Genomic DNA, 25,038 nt, shown 5'->3' on the forward strand with positions numbered 1-25,038 from the left:
GTAAGCCACTTTGAGACTCCTTAAGGTAGAGAAAAGCGGGGTATAAAAACCAAATCTCTTCTTTAATAGATCCCCACTAGTCACCAACCAGACATAAAATGGCACTTCATGGGGAAAAGCTAGACACAAGCCTGGGAGGTGGGCTGTATTGTCAGAACTATCCTTTTGTTTTAAGATATTCACAAAAAACTTTTACAGCTGACCTTTCTTCTCCTCCGCATTCTTCTCATAGTACAAATAGAATTAAGAGACCGGTTGCTTCAGAAGATAACTAGGAACAATTAGTGAACCTTAAGATAAAAATTGCAGTTAAAGAAAAGAATTATAAGACAAGTTGTGGCAGCATTTAAAAATACAAAACAAAAAACAGTAGCATTTAAGGAGAGAGTTGCATTTTGAAGCTGAGGAATACTGAAGTTGATACAGGAATACCTCCCATAAAGCGGTTTCATAATGGTCTTTGTCCTGTCTGTAGGAGGGTTGAAAGTGATGCAGCACGGCCACGGGTGGGATGGCCCCAACTATGTTTGAATATCTGTAAAAGACCTGTGTGGCTGAGAAATAGGGCCTCAGTAGGCACAGTGGGGCTAACAGAAAATGGGGCCATAGCTTTCCCAGTAAGGCCACATCTAGAAGGTGATTAGAGATTCTTCCCAAGATGCCTGGAGTTTAACGGAGGCAGTCTTGTGTGCTGAACACTTGCCCTTGCAGCCTCCCGACAGGCCAAAACACACCTGCCCCTGTGGCCGCAGCTCATTTGGGCTGCTGAAAATAGTGCCAGGGAGGCACGGGAGCCCCCCCCTTGTCAGAATTGGGCCCATCTGCGCTTTACACAGGAGTTGCCACTGGGACTTGCAGCAGTAGTATTGTATCTTATTGTGCACCAGAACGGATACCAGGAAAGAAGTAAATGTGGGGTGGGATTTGATTATTTTAAAACTGCTAAAACAAGGCAGCTCTACCTCTTGCATAGTTAGTATTGTGTCCATATTGATTATATCACCCTATTCTGTGCTTATATGAATCTTCCTATGGAACGTTACACTGTATAATCTGCTTTGAATCTCAATGAGAAAGGTAGACTATAAAGACAATAAATAGTGTAATACACATTTATTACATAGATTGAACATGGCAATGAATACAGACTTAGCATGCAAAAACACTTATACAAGGAAATTGTAATAAAAAAGTTTATATAAGTCCAGATTCCATATACACTGGAGTAGCAGCTGGCCTGAAATCGGGGACATGCATAGTACTCATCTTTGGGAAGCCAAGGATTTGTTTACTCAGGCCTTAACATACAAATAAACACATATATACAGAAAATGTAGAGCCAGCAACCAGTTGCTAGCACTGAGTTATACCACAGGACCAAAAAAAAAAAATTAGTATTTTTTGCCAAAGACCAAGGTTTTGAAGGGGGGAGACCTCCGAGAACGCAGGATGCGCGTGTAGGGGCTCTCTGATACGGCAGGCTTTGCTGCTGAGCGAGGCAGGAAGCTGTGCAAGAAAGGTCTCTTGATGGGAGGTTGACTTTGGGGCTGCATGTTTTCGTTGTTGGCGCAGAACCGTTTCTTGATGGCCGTGGTCGGCGCTGCTTGGAGCTTCTGCACAGTGTGGTACTGCTCAGCAATGCATGCTGCCTTCTTCCGCAGATCCAGCTTCACTAGTGTCATATTGTTTTGAAGCTCAGCCAGAGTCTGATCCTGGAAGGAAAAAAGGCACCTGGTGTCATAGATATATTTAAGGCGACAGTGCCTATCAGATCACAGAGAAATAGGGTACTTTCAATCCACTTTCAGTGCACCTTAACGATCGTTTGCAAGTGGATTTTGCCAGTTCTCACAGTAAGATCCACCTTCAAAGTGCACTGAAAGTGCCTTATTTGGGCTGTGTGAAAGTGCCCATAGTCTTACAGCGATTGCACCTTAAAGACCAAATACCTACGTTCGGGACAAGGTTTTAGCTCAACCCTCTCCCCAACATGCGAACTTAGAATGTACAGGGAATTTATGCAGGAGAAACAAACATTCAGTCTCCTCCACAATCTGGCATCTCAAGTGGTACAGTCCAGCAACAGATGCCATGGTTTGGATCCACTGGAATGGATCTCCTCCTGCTGCAGCCCCCCCCCCCCAGAACGGGATTTCAGGAGATGTTTTGAGCCACACAGGGAGGCTATTATTGTCATACTTGGCGGGCAGAAATCCTTTTGACACAGGGTGGTGGGTGCAACCACAAAATGGCTGCCACTGGCGGCACCACCAACCAGAAAACGTTCAGGAGTTAGGTTATGCACAACTAATAATACCTCAACATTTCAGGTAGAAGATATTTCAAAAAGGCATCCTGATAAACAGAACATACTCTTTTTAATTCAGTCACACAATGAAGGGGAGGGGCCATGGTTCAGTGGTAGAGCATCTACTTGGTGTGCAGAAGGTCCCAGGTTCAATCCCTGGCATCTCCAGTTAAAGGGACTAGGCAAGTAGGTGATGTGAAAGACCTCAGCCTGAGACCTCGGAGAGCCGCTGCCAGTCTGAGTAGGCAATACTGACTTTGATGGACCAAGGGTCTGATTCAGTATAAGGCAGCTTCATGTGTTCAAGATCCATGTACTGTGGTGGTAGCTGCTGCCAAGGCAACATTTTAAAAGATCTACACAGTCAATCAGAAGCCATGTTGGACAAGATACCTTTACCGTTGAGTGCCAGACCTTCTCTCTGCATTCACAAGGTACTTTTAAAACATAATACAATCTTACTAGAATTTTGGGTATCAACTACACAGGATAGCCTCTTTAACTGCTCCATGGCTGAAGCAAAATTACTTCCTTTACCTGTTTGACCAGGATATCGTCGCAAGTACACAGGGTCTCGCGGAGTTTCCCAGCACCTGTGCTGTGGCAACATGCTCTTTCTGCTGACTGAAGCGACTCGCCAAGTCTCTGCAGCTCAGAACGCAGCATCCTCACATTCTGAAGGGGAGAACGGTCAGCATAAAGCCACAGATTTCCCTCTACACCCCGCCCCCCTTGGAAACTGAACTACAGCAGAAACCCTAGTTGGAAAAGTGCATCCACCAGTGGCAGATGAGGTATTGGGACAGCACCCTGAATGTTATGGGGAGCGGCTATTCAAAAAGATCCCTTATTCAGAAAGATTATGTTTATGCTCGATGGAGGAGGTAGAAACTACAGAGCACATGCTTCTGAGATGTCCACATTACAAGGAGGCCAGACCAAAATATCTCTCCAGCCAGAATTAGTTGGGCTTCTTGATGAATCTGATATGGCTAAACGAATATTTGTTGTCTGATAGAAACCACTGGGTATCCAGACAAGTAGCCAATTTCTGTCTAGGGATACATAAGACACGGGAAAACAATACTAAAGCTGATGCAGACTTTTAAACCCATTTGACTAGCTCAAATGTTCACACAGCTATTTTGTTGTCGTATTGAACTATTGTTGTTTTAATGATGTTTTTGTAATACTGATCAAGGACTGCAATAAATTACTAATGGGGAGGGGGCACATTGTAAAGAGTAATGCAAACGGGAGCAGCAGCCAGACCCCATTTACTCAGGAGACACCATTACCTTTTGACCTTCTTCCAGCTTCCGGTCCACATCCATAGTGATGGCCTTTGCCGAAGGTGGTGGCTCCACCATTTTTCGGTATTTGCGTAGCTCTGGAGAGGGCAGAATATAATCACAGCTTAACCCAGGAGCTAAAAATCTACGCCAGAGCTCGCCCTTGAAGTTGGTTTCAATACTGAATTGTGGATTATGAAATCACAATAAAGGAACAGGACACAAAATATATGCAGTGCCTTTCCTTCACCAACTAAGCACAGCCAATTACAACACACCTACCAAGTGAACATCAAGAAGGCAGACTTGAGCCCTGGCAATTTCCACCCCCCTTTTAAGAAAGCAGTTGAGAACTGATTGAGTTCCTTTACACTACAAAGTGAAGTCCTATAGCCACAATACCATTTAGGTTTCTGACCAGAAATTACAGACAACCAGGAGCAAAATAGCTCTTATCATGGGAACTGGTAAGAATTTAGGATACTCCTGGTCTCTGTCTACAATGTTTTGCTGTCCGCTGCCTCAAATTCTGTCAATCTTTGCCCAACTAGTATTGCAATAATTGCGATAAGCAGTTTTGTAAACAAAGCTATTCTAGGGAAATCTGACCCTTCCCCCATCATACCTGTCCAAATTCTAAAGATGGTAACTGGGGTGGGTAGGTGGGGGAAACAAAGCAAGATCTAGAGGCCGGAAGTGATCACGAAGCTAAAAAAAAACCCTCTCACAACAGTGAATGGTAAATTACCCTACTCCAGCAGCACAAGAAATACCAAGGGTGCCCAGGGCTCCTGTTGGGCAAACAACCCTATCTGTGCTCCAGCACTGACTGACACATCACTGACAGAATCCAGGTTTCCTAGTTATTAGAGCAGTATGTTCTTTGTGGCTCGTGCTGCATGGATTGCTCTCTTGCTACAGATCAGCTTGGAGGCTACTGGATTCATTCCTCACCTTCTCTGGTTGTGCTCAACTCAGCCTGGCACTGCTCTAGCTTGGCTTTTGTCTCCTGCAGTTCCTGTTGCAGGGCGGGTGCTGCAGCCACCCGTTTGGATCTGCGCTGTGTCTCCTCTGTCTCTTGCTGCTTTACCATTTGGAATTCTTGTTTTGCTTCTTGCAAAGCGGCTTCCAACTCTTCTATTTTTTCATCCCGGTCCTGAAGAGGAAAAAACACAAAACTGACATTAGAGAACGGACCCCTGAATACTAACCGTGAGGGTTCCTCTGAGGTAAGGAGGGCATCTGGAGAGACGCCTGACTACAGGAAGGGGAATCACCTGTCTCTCCAGATGCCCTTCCCCTTAGAGCAAGAAGAGGAATCTGTATTTGTAGCGCAGCCTGTCTGCTTGAGACAGCCAAGGGAAAGCAGACAGCCATATACAATATGACCGAGGCAACTCTGGGGAACCTCTGAAAGACTGACAGGCTGCAATAACCAAAATCAGCGGAGGTGGGTACAGTCTTCAAAGTAGTTTGAAAGATATACCCCAACCCTAGAGAAGGGCTCTCGCAGGCCTCATTCCCACAGCCATTCCATCCTCTCTCTCTCACATACCTCAATCTCCTCTTGATAGTAATCAGTCAACAATTCCTTTAGATGGGTCAGCTTATCCTCATACATCTCCTCCAGAATCTCCTTTTGGGCATCCGCCTGCTCACTGCAGGAGACAAGAGTAGAGGTGTGAGAAACAGCACCCACATGAAACAGCAAATGACAAGGCAGGAAGCAGAAGTTCAACACAGAGGCTGCCTGGGATGGGGAGAGGCTGAGAACTGCCGCACCTGCTCGACTGTTGCCTCTCTTGCAGGAGCTCCGTCATCTCGTTGCAGATCTCATCCCGGAGACGCATTTCCAGCTTCAGCTTCTCCTGGCGCTCCTTCAGCAGCAGGCTTTGCACAGCCTCAACCACACGCAACAGGTCCTGGGGGTGGGGTGGGCACAGAATGCAAAGCACATGACAACCGCGGCCTATCAGAACAGCCGATGTTAACAAAGTGCGGGATTCCATCATTTGACCGATTAAACATTTAATTAGCCTTGAAGGCTCTTCCCGAAGACCTGAAATGCCTGGCTTGACATCGTAAGAATCTTGACATACTTTCCTGGATGAGACACAAAAGGACAAGAGCTGAAGCTCAGACCAAGCCTAGCGGTCTATCCCTTGCTCAGTCGTCTGACCTTGGACACATGTGCTGGTCTGGGGTAAGCAAGAGGAGTTCTAGACACTCCCAGTCCAGCGCTTGCCACCCACCAACTCCTCATGGTGCAGGTTACCTGTGGCAACAAGGCACAAAGCACCACTCACTTCTTTGTCATACATGGTCACATCCGTTTCATCCTCACTCTCTTCATCGGTTTCTGTTTCTTGAACCGAGGCCGCTGCAGGGGCCCCGTTTATTCTAATGCTCCGTTCCTTGAGAAGAGACTGGATGGCCAGCAGTCCCACCTTCGAAGGAGCCTGTATAAGCTGGAAGGTAAGTTTTGCCATTAGCATGTAAGAGCACACGGTCAGCCATTCCTGTCCAAAGCAACAGAGTTGCCATGCTTTGCTAGGACTTTAATCCGAGTGCTTCATGAACAAATTGCTTTCGTGCCCACACAGAACAATCTTGCTGAAGGGCTTTTGAGTATTTCGAGAAGGCTTTCTTTTAACAGAAGCAGACCTTTAAAAAAATCAAAATCAAAGTGATGCAGCAAGTGCAGATTGTCTCCTGAGTACCACCATCTTTTCTTTTTTACATTCTCCCATTTTAGATAATAGGACATTAATGAACAAAATGACAGAGGGAGAGAGAGAGGGAGAGAAATAAGTAATGTGCTAAAAGGTGGGAGTAACAGTGACCCAAATCCGTGCGGCCATGCGGCTAGCCATCATATGCCCCAAGCGCTTCTAGTCTCACCTGGCTGGCAATAGCAGAGAACTTAGCCACGTGAAGAGTCTCATCATACGAGGAGGCACATGGGTTCATATTGACGATCATGCAGGACTGCCCTCGCCCTGTGAAGAATCCTTGGAACACACGGGTTAGCTTGCTGTCGCGGAAGGGCACAACACCTTGCTTCACTCTGAGAAGAGACGATTCGGTGAGCTCCAGAAACAGCGATAGAAAGCTCCAACACTACCTCCGCCCCCCCCCCCCAAAAAACCCCTACAAGCTTCAGAGCACCTGAATGCAGCCAGCAATCTCTCGAATAGCACTGGAATCGGTTCAGAAGAATGTCCTTTTCCTTGCCCTGATCAGGGCTAGAAAGACGCCGGGTACAGCCCCAGCTTACCTGGCCTGCTGGTTCTGGCGCAACACCGTGAGGCAACGCCCCAGTGTGTGCAAAGAGGTGTTGATATTATTCGCCTCCTTCATGCGCTCCCCAGCCCTCTGTTCTTTGCAGCGTTCCGAGCCAGCAAGGTCACACAGCGACAGCCTGGGGAGGGAGGAGGGCAGCATCAGTACCGGGGTCAAGGATGACCAGCCCTGTCAGTCTGGCCTTCCCCTTCCTTCGTTGGGCTTTCCTTCAGGTTAGAAACCCCCCACTACACACAGCCAGGCAAGACCCAGTAACAGTTCTGCTACCCAAGAATTTCAGGAGTGCCATGAGGTTGCTCTTCCTCCAGATGGGCACAGCACAGAGGGCCACCTCTGGCATGTTACAAGGACAGGGGAAAGCCTCTAAAAACTTTTACACTGACCCAGTGTAAGCTTGTCATTTTCAAAAATGCTTCCTTGTTATACCTTTGATAGTCCCCCCCCCCCAGTTGTTATTGCCATGGACACACAGTGGAAACACTGAATCACCCTCCCCTTCAGTCAATTAACAAGGGCAGACCCACAACTCCCCTCTTCTCCAGTGTGACTCACTCGCTAATCTTTGGGTCCATTTCGCCACCACTTCTCTGTAGGTGTAGAATTCGAATGGAGAAGATGCTGTGACTTCAGGGAACCAGAGAGAACGAAGGAACACAAATTGAGACACACCCTTACACAGCAGTTGGGGCCTACTGCCTTATACCCTTTCATATGCAAAGAGCATTTCCCCCAATTCCAAAGGACTTGCTCCACCCCTCATTACCAATCCCATTGCAGACCTGCGGCTAGAATTCTGGTTCATGTGGGTGCTGGCAAAGCTTTGGTTTCTACGACCCAGTTTCAGCAGTTTCCAGGCCTCATCAGCGTCTTGAACATTGATCCAGTTCAGATCTAGAACAGGAAGCAGAGATCAGCCATCTAAAAAAGTTGGGTTCTATGGGACATTCCCTGTGGTTTAGTGGTTAGATTGTCAGACTAGGATCTGGAAAACCTAGGCCCACACACCCCTGGATCACTGTCTTTTGCTGCAACATCTTATTAATAAATAAATGGATCATCTAAGCAATTATATGTGGCATTCATCGATCTTAAAGCTGCATTCGATTCCATCTCAGGATATCATTTATGGAGAAAATTAAGTAATATGAATATAGATCATAGATTGCTAGAACGTATAAAAGGCCTTTATACAGACACCAGTTTATAGATCAGACTAGGTGTCCATGGCCAATTGTCTGGCTCAGTTAAAACCACAAAAGGGGTCTGCCAAGGCTGTATTTTGGCCCCACTGCTTTTTAACCTATACATAAATGATATGACTCACACCCCAACTCTGCCATTAGGCTTGCAAGATGACCTTGGGCTAGTCATTCACAAGCTACCCTCCTTCAGAGGACTGTTGAGAAGATAAAAAGGGGAAAGGACAACCACATATGCTATTCTGAGACCTTGGAGGAAGAGTGGAGTAAAATACTAGACAGATACAAGGAAACATCTATGAATCACTGTTCAACCCAGCAGGAACATCACAGCTCATCAGAGGAGTTATATTTGTGCTATTCTACAGCCCACATTATAAGTACGGTGACCACAAAGGTGATCTCTACCTTTGATGTAGGGGTTGCCAGTCTGATCCTCACACAGTCGCAGTGTGGGCCTCTTGCGGGATGGACCAACCACAGTCATGTCCAGCAAGTCATAAATCAGCTCGTTGTAGATCTCAAAAAAGGAGATCCAGACTGAAAATTGCACATCCTCATTAGCCAGCAGTGAGGTATTATCTGGGTCAGCAAAGTGAGGACCAGTCTCTGTTGATGAAAGCCAATAAAGTTGGTGGTTAAGGTAAAATGCCTTAAATAAATTCAACAGATGGACTCTCTGAAAATCTATCCCAAACACATGTTGTCATTCCTCTACCTAGGGCTTGGCAGCCCACAACTGCTTTTCTCCAGTCTAACATATATGATGCCCACTAAAAGAACACATTTTTCCTTATGAAGTCTCTCACATGCCTGATTGTTAAAGAAAGGGACAGCTTCTAGTTTAGGAGATCCTATGCAATTCAGATAGATTTGTCCTGGTTTCCATATTATTTAAATTGCTCCCAGATGTTTATAGAGGCATATTAGTGATAGAACAGCTTTATTATAAACAACATACAAGCCACTGAACAGAAGCAATCCAAAGGCTGCCTACGCAAAGCATACTAATGTGTCTCCACAACCTGCCCTACAACAGTAAAAGAGTTTCCCTTGGACTTTATCATTGCTGGAGAGTTTCTTTTATTTCACTCTTTGCTTTAGGGCTTAAGTTTTGAGGTTGTGTATCTCTGTGTACTGCTGTACCCTGGTTATTTTTTTAAGAGGAAAACCCTTGCCCCAAAAATTGAGGTTCAGGACAGTAGATACCTTCTAGCAGGTTACAGGTTGTTTGACTGGTAAAGTGGCAGGTAGATGAGAGTCCGCCAACACCACTGTCGATGCTACTGCCTGTGTCTGCTTGAAGCAGAGATCTCGTGCTGCAACTCTTATTCAAAGAAGTAATCAACTCCTCCTACAAAGTCAGAAGAAAAAGAGCACTGAGTCCCTGAATGTGGTACCTTCTGTGTTACCATAGACTCCATAAGGGGCATGAGGTACGCACCTCCTTCATCTTGCCACACAGCAGGGCCTGCTTCTTGGTTTCTTCCTGACTTATCTGTTTGCTGTCCAGCCAGATTACTTCACAGGAGAGGTAGGGCTTCAGATCTGTGGCCCGGTATAGCCGTGTCCCAATGCTGCTGAATATGGTTGCCAAAGAATGAGGAAGGATCCCCCCATCAGTACCACTTCCTACAAGCCAAGAAAGGAGAAGTGGGTTGACAATTCTTGCCAAGTAGCTTGTGTTGAAGACAGTGTTGCTCGCAACAGAATGGACTAGATGCTTCTTACCCTGGACGGTATAGGTCTTCCCAGAATTAGTGACTCCATAGGTATAAACAAGCCAGTTCTGCCCATGGAGCACATCCTTCACTACTTCCTTCATTGTTGCATCAAAAAAAGCTTTCTGGCCAACCTCTGGCCCAAAGACCTGCAATCCCAAATCCACATAGGTTAGTTCCCTTTTGTTAGGTTAAAGTGTTTTTTAAAAATCAGGAACTTAGGGTTACTCTCCATTTTCCCACTGTATCTCTAGTGCCCCTTGCTGGGGTTCTGCAAAAATCAAGAGGATTGTTGGAGAGCTCCTAAGAGAACTTAAGTTTCAGAGGGTAGCCAAATACCCCTCCCACCTTTTGACTGGTATATAAGTCTCAGAGATCGCCATTCCAACTTGTATCTGACAAAGGGAGCTTTGACTCTCAAAAGCCTACACCCCAAAAATCTTGTCGGTCTCTAAGAAGCTATTGGAGAGAACTGGAGAGCTGTTGTCCATACTGGGGGCCCAGTACAGTTATGGGCCCGTATCTCCTGGGCACATCACTAAATCCAAGTACATACCTGGGTGAACGTGAATTTATGCACTGCCTGGCCAATCCCTCGTTCAGTGCTTTTCATGGTGAAGGAATCCTTGGGTGCTTTGAGTAAAAGGGTCTCGGAATTCTCAATACAGATGCAGCCCTAAGTAGCAGAGTTAATACTTAAGATTTGCTGTTATCTGCCACAGTAGGAAAGGTCACTATTGTAGGCATGTTGCATTTGCTCAGTAACATCCTTCCCCTCCACGTTACACAAGGGTGGTTACCAACCCTACTTTGTCCCAGCCACTCACCTGATCCTCATGTTTTTCCACCTCAGCTGGATTCAGGGGCCTCACTCTTGCATACACTTTCACTTTCCCATTGTCACCAGAAGCAGCCTGCAGAAAAAGTTGAAGAATTATAGATATCCATTAGGCTTACACAAAGGTATGCCAGGTTACACTGTCCTGGTTTTGCTTGTTATTCTGAATATTTTAAAAACCCATTAAGCTGGTAGAATAAGTAGGATCACATTTCAAGCAAATTCTAAACAAGTAATACTGTCTCTATTTGCAACTGGATCACCAACAGGCAGACTTCCCAGGAATAAGAAAAGGAGGGAGAGAATAGACTCTAGCCTTACAATGAAATATCTGTTGGAATCTCCCCCACCGTAAAAACTGGTATGAGTTGAACATTACCCTCACACTACCAGTAGCTGAGTGTAGTGCTGCCCCAGCTATCCGTGGCTGGAAGCTCAACAGGGAAACAAGTAGCAAGCCTGGGGCTTAAAGAGGAAAGAAATTTTAGGCTCAGAACTTCTCTCCCCCACTCATTTTCTTTCAAGGGTGGGGATCACTCCAGCTTCTGTGAGGAGAAGCACTGATTTGTGAGTTTGGCTAAGGTCAAAACCTCAGCCCACAGCCATTTCCTTCTCTGAGACTGAAGGCTGCTTATATTGTTTTTCCCCCTCAGGCCATAAGTCCAAAAACCTTAATCAAGTTTTTATAAAATGAGAACAGAGATGTTAGGTACATAAATACAGTCCCATGTCAACCCAACATCTTTGCATGACCTTTTCAGGAACAGGAAACTTCCCTCAAGGCCTTTAAATGTGACTTCAAATCGAAAATGGGTATATTTTCCACATAGCAATTAAGACTCCTCTAATTTTAGCAGGTGAAGTTGCAGGGTAAACATCACCTTTCTATATTGGTTTTTAAGTATTTCTCATGCTCTACTTTTATATTAATTCCTTGGCCAAATTGTATGTCTGGATTGTATAACTGTATATAATCTTCTTTTAAAAGGGCTTAGCGAACCCATCAACGTACAGAAGTTTAAAATATATTTCTCATTGAAACAGGGTTGCCAGGTCTCCCCTGGCAAATCTCAGCAAGGCCCCCTGGCAACCAGTGATGTGCTGATATTGCCAACAACGTGCTGATGTCACTTCTTGTACACACTGGAAGTGACATCAGTGGTGGCAATGATCTGGCATACAGGCAAAACTATGGTTTAGCCACCGTGGGGAATCCATTCTGTTTCCATCTTGTTATTTACATGATTCAATGTGTCAGTCTCAGTCCAAGAATTTCACAAATTCGTTGGCTTCTTCCACTGTCTTAATGCCACTTACCTACTGAACTCAGCAGGGCACAAACAGGACTATGCTGCATATTAAAGTAGCCCCTACTAACACTAATCTTATGAATTCGGAGCTTACTGTGGAGGCCAAGGCCCATCACCAGAAGCTAAGTGGCTTTTCCTATCAGTACAAGTCGTACCAACCGCCTTTTGAGTCAAAGATTTTATGCCTCACAACATTAATCTTACCTGCTCATGGCTTAAAGAGATGGACGAGAAATCCGGCAGAAGAGCTCTGCACAAGGCAGCCCCACATTCTGCTGCAGTGGATTCCAGGACAGGAGAGGCTGCAGCTTCATCATCAGAAATCAGCTCCCCATGGGAGACAAGTCCTTGGGCCATAGCAACCACTGGCCAATTCTGCAAGAGAGGCACAAAAAAAAGAGTCAAAAAGGAAGCAGAAGGATCCACTCAAGCTTCGGCCATCCAGTCTTCATGCTCTTTTCCAGGTCCAACAGCAACACTATAATTACAAAATAGGAGTGGAAAATATCCCTCTCCCCAGGCCACAGGAAACTCATCCCATTGAAAAGCAAAAGGGGTTGCTACCTAGAACCCAATACTACAGCAAGTTTCCATATCGCTCCCTTACTTCATCAAACACATTCCCTCCTGGTATGCAGAGATGGGGTGCAACAAAACTCAAGAAAGTTCAAATAACATAAAGCCCACTAAAAACAGTATGGGCAGGAAGTGAAGGGGGGGGATTCCTTCTTGGCCTGCCCTTTCTCTCCTCCTCCAATGTCATGGGTTTCCACTACTGATAAATCTAGCTCTAAATCTAAACGATATATGGGGAGCGTTTTTAACTGAATGTAAGGCATTTGATGAAAACTTTAGAATGATTTTTGAAGTACAAATAACACTTAAAAAAATTAAACACAAGGTTGATAAGCCATTGAATATAAATCTGAAGAACATAAAAAGGGCAAATGATACAAAGAGCAGGCAAAATCTGACAGGAACAGAAAGAATTAAGTAAGCAAGCAGATAAAGCTGTGTGATAACAGATTAAGTAGAATAGCAAAAGGCTAAATTAAAACTAGGAGTATAACAAAAAACGCTGATGGTGATAACCTTTATTTAATGTCTTGATCATCCTATTGCTTTAGTAATAGGCTTGGATTCAGGTAACATTAGGATAACGTGTTTTCAGCTTTCGCGTGTATGAGATAGAAAGCTAGATAGATCTTGGTAACCTATTCTAATATAAATTCTACAGAAAGAAGCAGAAAATGTTGTGGAATGATCCAGATATTAAAACTGGTGGGAAATTGGTTGAATGTCTGAGATTTATGCAATGGAAAAAAATAGAGAAATTTGACTGAAAGACATCAAGGGTACAACAAACTGAACAGTGAAAGCCTGAGTTAAATATTAACTTGCATACCCCAAAGAAGGGCAGCAGTAAAAGTGCCTTTGATTCCTTTTCCCCTTATGCTTTTTGTAGCTTATGGTCATTCTTTTTAAAAAAGGTATCTCATATTGGGCTAAAAGAATTTATTGTTTCTCCTGGCAGTATAGAATCCTGGTAAGTGAACTGAGTTATTAAGGATTTAATCATCCTGTCAAGTGGGGTGGGGGAATCCTTCAGCTTCTTAAAAAGGAAGGTGGAGACATTATGGCTACATTACAATGTAATGACAAACCACGACTATGGGGGCAAGCTCTGAAAGTTCTTGGATTCAAATGCTCTAGTTACTTTCATGCAGGGCTTAGAGATGAGAGTCTTATGCATTCTTGACAAGCTGAATGTGTATCCTTCAATTCCTGAGCCACATGGGGATGAAGAGAGAATTATGAGCCTCAGGACTTCCCAAGCTCATTCTCCTACCTGACACAGTAGGCTATGTCCCATTAAAGTGCATATTGAAATAAATGTTGTCTTCAAGGTGCCACTAGATTTTTCTTTTATTTTGCTATAACAAGATTTTTTGTTTTGCTGAACCTGAATTCAGTTGCAGATATTTACAGGACAGCCATATGAATTACTTGGTTTATCACGTCATTTCCGACTCATGGCGACCCTATTAATTAATGACTTCCAAAATGTCCTATCATGGTCATGTCTTGCAAACTGAAAGCCATGGCTTCCTTGATTGAGTCAATCCATCTCATGTTGGGTCTTCCTCTTTTCCTGCTGCCTTCAACTCTTCGTAGCATTATTGTCTTTTCCAGTGAGTCTTGACTTCTCATGATGTGACTAAAGTACAATAGCCTCAGTTTAGTCATTTCAGCTTTTATGGAGAATTCAGGCTTGATTTCTCCCTAGAAGCTAAAATGACTAAAGCGAGGTTATTGTACTTTATCTGAAATTAGGTACAATTTATATTGCGTTTGCTCCCACAAAATCTAAATACCATAAATATTAAATCTAATGAATAATTTTTCCCATAGTAGGTTTGGCAAACGTATGTGCCATAATCAATAGCAAGCAGAGTTCTATGACTCTTTTTATAAATCCTTTTGTTGAATATGCAGTAGCCTATTATATGCTTCAGAGGGTAGCTGTTTTGGTCTGCAGTAAAACAGCTAGATCTGAGTCCATTAGCCCAGGGGTGGGGAACCTTTTTCCTGCCAAGGGCCATTTGCACATTTATGACATAATTCAGGGGCCATACCAGGTGTAGATCTCCTGGTGGGGGGGGAGGCTAGGGTTGCCAGGTCTCCAGCCACCACCTGGAGGTTGGCAACCCTGGGGAGGCCACACAGAAAAGGCTTGCAGGGCGCCCCCCTCCCCCCTCCCAGGCGGGGGGCAGCCAGTAGTGGGCTCGAGCAAATGAGGCGCCAAGGGAAGGAGGGAGAAAGAGAGAAAGAAATGGAGAGAGGGGGAGAAAGAAAGAAAAGGACGGAGGGAAAAAAAGAAATGGAGGGAGGGAGACAAAGACAGAGAAAGAGTGACAGAAAAAGAGGAAGAAAAGAGAGAAAAGCCTCCCCCCCACACACACACACATACCCGCACGCCGGCCCCACGCGACCAGGCCCCAGCCTACACGGCAGGGCCCCAGAGCTCCCGAGGGCCACAAAAAATGTCCTCGGGGGCCGCATACGGCCCCCGGGCCTGAGGTTCCCCATCCCTGCATTAGCCCCTTAGTGACCAACAAGATTTTCAGGGTATGAGCTTGCGAGAGTCAAAGCTCTGAAAAAGTGGTATCTGAGGAAGGGAGCTTTGACTCTCAAAAGCTTATATCCTGAAAATCTTGTGGGTCTAAGGTGCTACTAGACTCAGATCTAACAGTTCTATTATATGTTGGGTCCTTTTTGGAAGGGCCTGCTGTGGCAATCACTGAGTTGTGAACAAAGGCTCCTATTCCTGACATGGGATGCTGATGCCATATGCTTGCAATTTTGTGGGCCTCGTGCTGGTATGTGGGGGTTAAAGGTAGGTCCTGGTCTGGAAAGTTTGAAGACCACTGTGCTAAACAACAAGCCTGGAAAATTTTGTTTGAAATGTTTCTTAAAATAAAGAAAGAGGGGCTTGGCTTCATTGTATTTTGTTTTTATAGTAATCTCAAGCTAAACAAACCTGAGCTACATTAGGAAACAAAGTGGCTGGGTAGCAGTAATGTGTGTGTGTGTAAAGTGCCTTGAAGTCACAGCCGACCTATGGTGACCCCTTTTGGGGAGGTTTCATGGCAAGAGACTAACAGAGGTGGTTTGCCAGTGCCTTCCTCTGCACAGCAACCCTGGTAGTCCTCGGTGGTCTCCCATCCAAATACTAACCAGGGCCGACCCTGCTTAGCTTCTGAGATCAGCGAGATCAGGCTCGCTTGGGCCATCCAGGTCAGGGCGACAGTACCAGTAATACAACGCACAAAACAGCTTTCACCGTGGAGATATTATGAGCAACAAGGGTCAAGTAATGGACGTTAGCTAGCTAAACAGCTGGATGGAATGAATAACCACATAACAACCCGCATCAACGGGAACTGTTTAGAGACGCTATATGATTTGAAGAATCAAACAAGGCTATTTCAACGGCCAGGTGTTTTTAAAAAACAAACAAACCAGAACGTCCTCCCTATTTAGCCGGCACCTAGCAGATATACCCTTTCATCTTTGGAAATTACAGCAGCTTCATTCATGCAGAAAAGCCGCTTTTCACAGGGCTCAGACGCAAGCAGTAGCCCAGAATCCGGATTCCTCAACTCCGTCTAAAAAGGCAAATACGGGACTCTGGCAACGACTGGGCCAAGCAAGGACACCTTCCCTCCAGCTCCAAAACCGGGAGTGCCAAATAGGGGCAGTCCCCAGCGTCTCACCCAGCCTGCCGCCCGGTCAGTCCCCCGCCGGATCCTCCCGTTTCTGCGAAGGGCACGAGCGAGACCGCCTCGCCGAAGAACCTTTTCTTCTCCTTGGTTCAAACCGCGCGGTCCGCCCGCTAAACCAATTAGAGCGCAGGAACCATACGTTGCCCAATCACAGGACGAGGCGAGGCCCCAGAGACGAGCCTAAGGGAGGAAGGGGGTGTGGCTAAGCGGCTCCCTTCGAGCTTGGTAATTTCCGGGTGACTCTGGAAGGGCGATCCTAATACTTGGGAGGAGCTGTCGGGGCTGCCTTGATTTCTCGTCGGCGGTGGGAGTTATGCGGGGGTGTGATGAAAGGCAATTGCAGGCAAGGGACCAAGAGAAACGGCCGCCGGAATTCTTTCTATGCTCTAGCTCACGAGAGCCCAGGAGCTTACTCTATGAATTGCATTAAGCGGATTGTGCACGCATCCCCTCCCGGAACGTGAATAATGGAGCCACGCCGAACCAGATTTCCAGAGCTCCACAAATCGTTCTCTCAGTAGGGTTGCCAACTCTGGGTTCGGAAAGACCTGGGGATTTGAGGGTGGAGCCTGGGGAGGGACCTCAATAGGGCATAATGCCATACAGTCCACCTTCCGAAGCAGCCATTTTCTCCAGAGGTGGAATAAATGTTTTAAATAAGCGATCTATGTGGTGCAGAGATCCGTTGTAATTCCAGGAGATCTCCAGGCCCCACCTGGAGGTTGGCTACCCGACTCATAAGCCACACTTTCTTCCTCTGCCATAATTCCAGTCATATTCAGAAAACACACACCCTTCAAATACAGCCCTACTGAAATCTGAGGCAAGGAGAAAGCTCTAGGTTGGATCTAGCCAACTATTTTGCTTAGTGTAATGTATTTAGTTGGTGCAAGGACTATGCTGAACTATTGAACTCAGCTGTGCTGAACTGTGTTGAGTTTCAGGCTCTGTCCTCTGTTTCTCCTATTGGATGGTGGACTTTGGCTGTCCAACCATGGACTGGGGTGGTGGTGGCTCCAGGTGGCTGAGAACTGCATATAAGTTGGGGTGTTTTGCAGTTAAGTTAGTTCTTTCTTCCCTGTTAACTGAATAAAGGGATTGCTGTTGGAACTCTGTCTACGGCCTTGTATGTAACCCATGCATACATAATAGTCTCACACCATTCCCCTCCTTTCATGTATGGCTTCCATCTATGCAGAGCATGTATTCCCCGACATAGCCTTTTTGGTGGTCAAAATCACCTTTTCCTCCAGTGGATAAACTGGTTGGATCCAACCCTCTGCTTCAAGTTTGCTAGACAAGCAATATTCTCCAGCCCCTCCTCAAAGCTGTGACTTAGCCATTGTCTTGATTCCATGCCGTGTAATAAAGGAACAGCACTCATCCAGTCAAAGAGGCAAACAAGCCTCATCATCTGTCCATAGCAGAGACAGGCTGGCGTTGACAGCTTGATTGTGGAGTGGTGTTCCAGGGAGCCAAAACTGGTTTCATTCATGCCAGTACTGAATCTCTTCATCATCAACTGCTGAAGGAGTCCTTTTTGTTTTTGCTGCAAACAGACTGGCATGGTTACCCCTCTGGAATGTGTGGATCATGCCAGTGATGTAAGCAACAAAGATACTTGCAAGGCTAAAGGTGTCATAATTTTATTCCCCAAATAATACTTAAAGGTACCTGTATGCTTCCCTCTGTTCTGCTCAGTGACAGAACACCTGCCTTGCATGCAGAAGCTGAAATCTAGTGAGCAGATCCTGGCTTTCACTGCCTCTGACCACGGGAAGCCCGGACCCTGCTATCAGTAAGAGCAGACAGTACTGAGCTAGATGGACAAATGCTTTGACTCGTCGCAAGGTTCATGTATTCAGTTTTAATGTTTTCTTTAAAAGAAGCCAACAAGGCTACAACAGAATGAATAGAAACGCCTGGAGACAGTCACAGACAACACTTGCACTGAATCCAGTTCTGTATTTCTACAGAGTAAGGACCTTGCAAAGTCCATGCAAAGATCCCCACTCTTCTGGGCTCTCCCCTCGCCTCAGCAGCCATTTTGACCATCAGTGGAGCCCTGCTCACACAAGAAACTGGAGGGAATGATTTCAACCCCTTCCACTTCCCCATGACAGCCTCCCAACCTGAATGGCTATCACTCCCCATGTTGGAAATAGCCCTGCCCTGATCTCCCCTCCCTCCAGCAGCCGTGTGTGCTTTCTGCTGGATTGCAGGATCTAACCCGTACATTGCTACCTGCTCACATAGAAGAGGCCTTCATGCATGCACCTAGCAGACTAGCCTTGGCTTCTGCTATAGCCTGGTCTTTTCCCTCAGGGGCAGGTGGGGCTGAGTGTGTGAGAGAGCGAAACAGATAAATCTTTAGTCATAAACAAACAACTTTCCCCCAGAGAAAGATTCAGGGTAGCAGGGTTGAACTCTAGCTTCTTAGCCATGAATTAGCCATATTTGTCTGATTCTTCAGCACCTATAAAGAAAAAGAAGACAATCAATCTCCTAAATCACAGTGTCTCAAAACAGCTTCTGTCTGTGTTATATGTGCCCCTTTCATGGGAGGCAGTATTAGGATGAAAGTTTATACATTGTTTCTATCAGAAACCACATCTGTACCTTCTAGACTGGAAGGTTGCTCGTTACTGGGAAAGCCAAGGGGGTTTTCATCTTGTGATGAGTATCAATGTAATCCTAAGAATACTTTCCCAAGAATAAGTCCCATTTCATAGCCCTGAGTAGGATTCTAAGTAGACCTACTTAGGATTGTTTTCTATGCCTCACCTCTGGGAGACTCAAGCAAGGGTGCTGTACCTAAGGCTATCTTGCAAACAGTTTGGATCTTGGCCAACGTTTCTTCTGGCCATGAGAACATGGCAAGAGAATAACTGATGTGACTACTCCCCATCTACCTCTCACCTTCTCACAAATGCTCGCATCTCTTCTGAGCACAGCAGTGCCTCCCCCAGCATCTGGAGCTGCTCCAGGACTTCCCGTTGCATCTCCACAGCAATGCGGTGTATGTGGTGGTTGGAACTGTTGTACATGACTGCATTCTGGAACATCAGCATGAGGTCACGTTGGAATTGGACCATATTTTGAATCAGGCCCTTAGAGAGGCTTTTTTTAATGGTGGAAAGATCCACTGGCCTTCGGAAAGCAAGAAGAAGCAAATCTCAGTTCATAATAACCCACATAACATAGCAACCTACTTTGACAGAGCTCCCCAAAGCAACTGGATGGTAGATCCCATGCCCTGTCCAAACCAATGTTCAGTGAAGACAAACACATAATGAAAAGTAAGCGCAATGCTTAAGAGCAGAAAGGAAATGCATAGGATTTATCCCAGGTAAAAGCAGAATTAGGGGAGGAGATTTCCCACTCCCCCTATCCTTCCTGGAAGAAAGAAACGAGGACAGAAACTCTGGTGCTTGAGGCTAAAAGGGAGGGAACACTGCTGCCCTGCTGGTTCCAGAAAGGAAGCAGTTAGCATGAGCACTGAACTGAAAGACACAGACCAGCTGTTAGTCCTGTAAATGGAAAGACCCACTGAAAATCATGTTCTTCCCCAGCTCTCCCTCCTTCTTCCAGCTGACCTTTTCACTACATCTTTGTATCCAGGAGCTTGCTTCTCCGACACCGGCTTCAGGAATGGACCGCTGTATCTAGACAGGGAAAGCCAGATGGAATGAAGAGTCACCTTCTTCATGTACTTTGCCTTCCAGTCAATATGACACAGGGCATTGTGCTTCATCACTGTCAATTAGGAATCCTGATCCACTCACAGTAAAGAGATGGGTCAAATGTGCAGGACAGAATCTATTGTACTCTTGTACTGGGCAGCTGTGCTATGCATGCAATTGTGGGACCCAAGGAAACTGGCAATAATGTCACTGGTTCAGTGCATTGGATTTAGGCAAAGGGATACATTTAACAGGTGCCCTGAGTTTCATTCTTAATCTGTAGCCTTAATCTGACTTTTCAGTTTCTGCTATTCCAATCCTGGGCTCCCCAAATCTTCATACATAGATTTGCCAATCCCCTTTAAGCTTGATCCACAGCATCCCTATTCTTCTAGTCTACAGATGTGTGCTCATGCTCACACACACAAACACCACTTTTCAGCTCTGGTGATTCTTGTCAGAGTTCATTTAAGTCTTGTCAAAATTCCTTTCATTTCATCTTTGTGCCTCCCTTGTCCAGTACTAATCTCGGCATGCTGCCTGTATACAACTGCTTCTGCTTCTTCAGTTTCCAGGCTCAATTTCCTCACTGTGTGTGTAAAGTACCATCAAGTCACAGCCAACCTATGGCAACCCCAGCAAGGGGGCTTTCAAGGCAAGTGAGAAGCAGAGGTGGTTTGCCATTGCCTTCCTCTGCAGCGTCTTCCTTGGTGGTCTCCTTTCCAAGTACCGACCCTGCTTAGCTTCAGAGATCTGACGAGATCAGACTATACCATGCTGCCTCCCCCACCATTCTCTCACTACCACCTTCTTAATAAATATTGGATGTGTGCAGCTGTTCCTTTCCCCCTAGTCTGATGGTGAATGTGATGTAGTTTGCAAACAACAAGCCCGCATGGGTATTAAATTTTGAGAAGTAACTGGATTTGGGGATCATGAAGCACGCCTGATTTAAAAAACTACTGAATAGCCCAGGCTAGCTCAATCTCATCAGATCTTGGAACCTAAGCAGGGTTGGCCCTGCTTAGTGTTTAGATTGAAGACCACCAAGAAAATCCATGGTCACAACTGTGCAAAAGAGTGTATCTTTTACATGACAGGTGAGCCTTTGCACTCAAACTAACAAAACAGTGACAAATCATCACACTGCACCAGCTCTTGTGTGTAATAATCAGTTACAAAGGACAACAAGAGAACTGCTAAACTGGAGGCACCCTTAAGTCCCCTTCCTTTACTTAACCCCAGTAACGCACCTGTGACCGGCTACCATCTTCCAGATGGACAGTAGAGTCTTTTTGAAAAGCAAACGCTGTTGGAGGGGGTCATCTTGGCTCATGTATACCCTACACAAATAAGAAATATAGCAAAGAGGTGTGGGATGTTGGGATGACAGCAAACGCTTCTTTTTGCATTCTAAATTGTTATAGGAAAAGTTGCAGTCTTTGTTCCAAAAAAGAAAGAGGAAATTGCTTTGACGATAACATGTTATCGGACCATTTGACAGAGTAGGATTAGCTAGCCCATGGCTGCAGAAAAGATCTGTGCAGCTCAAAAACATAAGTGGTCTCGTTAAAAACTACCATTTCATTATAAATAAATACTCATAGGAATCTATGGAGTAAGAATTTCTGCATGGAAGATATGTCCTGCCCTGTCATTTGCCACTCCCAAGAGGGACTTTATATACATCAATCATCCTTGCTAGGAATACCTAGTATTTTATTTCTAATTGACAGAGCAGCTTTTCCCTCCACTTTAGCAAGAAACTACAGTGCAGTTCATGATGGGTAGCCGTGTTAGTCTTTCTGAAGCAGTAGAAAAGAGTAAGCGTCCAGTAGCACCTTAAATACTAACAACATTTCTGGCAGGGTGTGAGCTTTTCTCCATCACAGCTCACTTCTTCAGATACAGCTAAAATATTAGTCCATCTATCCTTAAGTAGAGAAGAGTGAATTAGGACACCCAATGGCAACGGCGTGTAAATGTCAAAAGCAAGTAAATGACACAGCAGGCGTGATCGGATTAGGTGTGAGATGCAGAGGGGAGTTCATGTGCAGAGTGCAGTGCATGTCACCGCAGGTGTTTTGCCAGGTTCTTCACCGGCTCCTTGGGAGTCCTGACTTCTGCTGTTTTTCATTCCAGGCTTTGTCTGCTCTTGACCTATTGTTCTTTAGGCACTCTCTTCTTTTATAGACTGAAAGCAGGACACCTTTCACCTTAGGAAGGTTCTGACTGCGATATGGAGATGGGCCAATGTTTATACTACCAGGGAGGCTGGGAAACCCTCATTTCTCTCAAAAGTTTTCATACTCTGTGAGGAAGTGAAAAACTGATGTCCAAACACCTGTCTGTTGGCTGGTGGATTCCGGCGGGTCTGTACAGTCAGAACCCAGATTGACTGGAACCTTTCTACACAAGTGAGGGGAGAGAACTGAAAAGGAGTGCTTCTTTGTCTGTGTGAGAAACTGTGGGGGAGTGCATCCATGTGAATGACAGTGGCAGCATCCTCTTTACACATGCAGCCATCTGCATCTTCCAGGTGGGAGGGGAGAGCAGATACCAGGTACTCTGGTTTTCCTACTTAGGTTAGAATTCTCTCTACGTTTCATTTCCTTTGTTAGGATCAACACCTAATTTCTGTAGCCTGTATACCCACCAGAGACTCACAAGTAGAATATAGCTTTTATTTGTTTAAGAGATAAAGAGATTGCCTTGATTCCTACCTGCGTGCCTTACTATGGCTAACATTACCAAAATAGCCCCATCTTTATGCTCCTCCTGGCATCAAACCAGTGAGGGGTGTGGTGGCTACCGAAGGAGAAGAGTTGGTTTCCGTCAACCAAAACTTCCAAGCAGGGATGGGTCTTGCTCATTCACTTGAGAGCTGATTACCCCAGCCAGGAGTGAGAGGGGACAGGCAGATGCTGGGGGTGGAGAATGTTTATGTACAACTTTGGATGTTTCATCGCTACCAAAGGGGAACGTTTCCATCTCTCCTCACTACGAATTGTACACACTGTCCCTGCCTTGGGAGCTTGAGCATCTCACTGCCTGGGTTGTGTGCACAAATGTTCTATTAGGGCATGGGACATCACAGAAGAATGGAGTACAGGACGCATGAGTTAACTTGCGCTTCCTCTCTTACAATGTGTATCATTAGAAAAGAGTAGGAGTCCAGTAGCACCTTAAAGACTAACACAATTTCTGGCCATTTGAAGCCACTTAGTCTTCAGAAAGCCAGAGCAATTTCCGACCTCACCATTCTCTTTACTTCCTTGATATCAATTTCTCTAGCCTCTGTTGGTCAGTATATTGTGTAAAGTTGCTTACATCTTTAGTGTGAGCTCCTCTTTGTTAATGACAGCGCAAACACCTGGAGTGTTTGTGACCCATTTCAGAACTTTAGACAAGCAATACTCACAAAGGCAAGGAGACAGTACTTGTAGAAGGAGAGCTTGTTGTGGAAATTTCACAAGGACTAGAGTCTTCATTGCTGTAACTCAGATGGAAGTCACTATCCTTCCAGTCCTCAAGTTGCTCTTCAGAATTTCCCACATCCATCTCCTGTAAATAAAAGGGATCAGATCATTTGGCAAAGCAGTACTGGGAATTCCCAAACCAAGGGCCAGAGGCACACGGTGAAAGGTGCAACAAGGATTAAGATTAGGGGGATGCAGGACTCCACATCACTGAGCTTCCAACCCTAAACCCAGCTACGTCCCCAAGCAGCTTGCTCTCATCTTCCTTCTTCCCACTAACAACCATTTCTTATTGCTAACCCTCAAAATTCTTCTTCCCCATGCTCTTTGCTGGCTTCCTCAACATGGATCACATCATATCAACTCTTGCAGAAGAATACACTAAATATCCTTAGATGAGGAAATGAGGCACTGAGACAGGGAATAACTTGGTTTGTTCATGCATGCCAGGCCAGAATAATCTACCGCAGCGATAGTTTTCTAAGCCCTTTTCTTGCTTACCTCAAGGGTTTGTGGAACCTCTTCCTTCAGTGTTCTCCAACTGAAGGAAGCCTGGTTCATAAGCTCCGACGAGTCTGCCTCATCTTCATCCATTTCCCCTGCACTCTCCACTAAGACATGAAGCTCCTTCTTTTCTGAGTCCTTTTCAAGGACCTTGAGGTCACTGTCCTGAATCTTTCCTGCTTCCTCACATAGATCTTGAAGTTCTTCAGTTTTCTTTGTTCCCCACCTGAATGGTAGCTCTTCCAAGACCTGCAGTGTCCACTTTTCCCTTCCCTGGGGAGATTTCTCCCTTGCCTGCTCTTTTAAGACCTGTGATTGACATTCTTCCTTGAATTCCTCCTCTTTGGGAATTGGTGATCCTCTTGCATCTCTGTTGTGAGCCAGGGCTCCGTTTCCTTTCTGCTCCCCAGCACTACAAAAGGCTTGAGGACTCTGGGCCAGAAACGTGTTGCTAATGCAGAGTGGCTCCATCAGGTGTGTCACCTGCAATGAAGGATGACATTTTAACAGCTTAGAACTATGTAACAGAACAAATGGTTGATTAGTGATGGGAATCAAGAGTAGGTGGCTCAGCTGTGGTTCTTTCCATTGAAATATTCTTTCCTCCTAATAGGTGTGTTTTGGCAAGGTCGTTGGGATAATATACAAAGCCAAAACATAAAACAGCTTGATATTAGTATCAGATGTGCTTCAGTATCCAGGCAGAGAAGACACCCCTCTGTTCAGCCGTGCCTTTAAAACCACTGTGAAGGCATCCATGACATTTATCCCTCAGCCTTTGGATGTCTCTACCATACTGCAGACAACAAGATCTCTACTGGACAAGCTGTCACCTTGAAAGAAAGCACCAGCATTTCAGATCTCTCCAGCCAGCTTGGTCAAGTGGCCTGCAACTCCATTAAGAAACCATCACCTCTTATTCCTATCCAGTCACCTACTCCAGCAGTCATACCTCTGACAGGAACCTCAAGAGAACATCCTGTTTGAACTTTCCTGCCTCTTCTTCGTCCTCCTCACTGGCACTACCCCATGCCAGGGGATCACTACTTTCCATCTGGCTATCTTCCTCTTGGCTGCTGCTTTCCTCTAGCTCCTCCTCAGCGGTTTCTTCAGTC

General features: G+C 45.5%; 1 protein-coding gene across 1 annotated transcript; it reads right to left on the bottom strand.

The window, feature by feature from the left end:
• Positions 1-1,391: 1,391 nt before the first annotated feature.
• Positions 1,392-12,328, bottom strand: KIF20A (kinesin family member 20A). Its single transcript, XM_056859781.1, has 18 exons — positions 12,176-12,328; positions 10,651-10,737; positions 10,380-10,499; positions 9,834-9,972; positions 9,547-9,734; positions 9,312-9,456; positions 8,511-8,711; positions 7,683-7,794; positions 7,456-7,527; positions 6,878-7,021; positions 6,502-6,667; positions 5,907-6,068; positions 5,383-5,522; positions 5,156-5,258; positions 4,555-4,756; positions 3,607-3,698; positions 2,846-2,983; positions 1,392-1,712 (listed from the first exon to the last, which is right to left on the bottom strand). Exons 1-18 carry the CDS (start codon positions 12,326-12,328, stop codon positions 1,392-1,394), a joined length of 2,685 nt encoding a protein of 894 aa, XP_056715759.1.
• Positions 12,329-25,038: the final 12,710 nt, after the last annotated feature.

The sequence above is a fragment of the Euleptes europaea genome, chromosome 1, assembly GCF_029931775.1.
Source record: "Euleptes europaea isolate rEulEur1 chromosome 1, rEulEur1.hap1, whole genome shotgun sequence".
NCBI lineage: Eukaryota > Metazoa > Chordata > Lepidosauria > Squamata > Sphaerodactylidae > Euleptes > Euleptes europaea.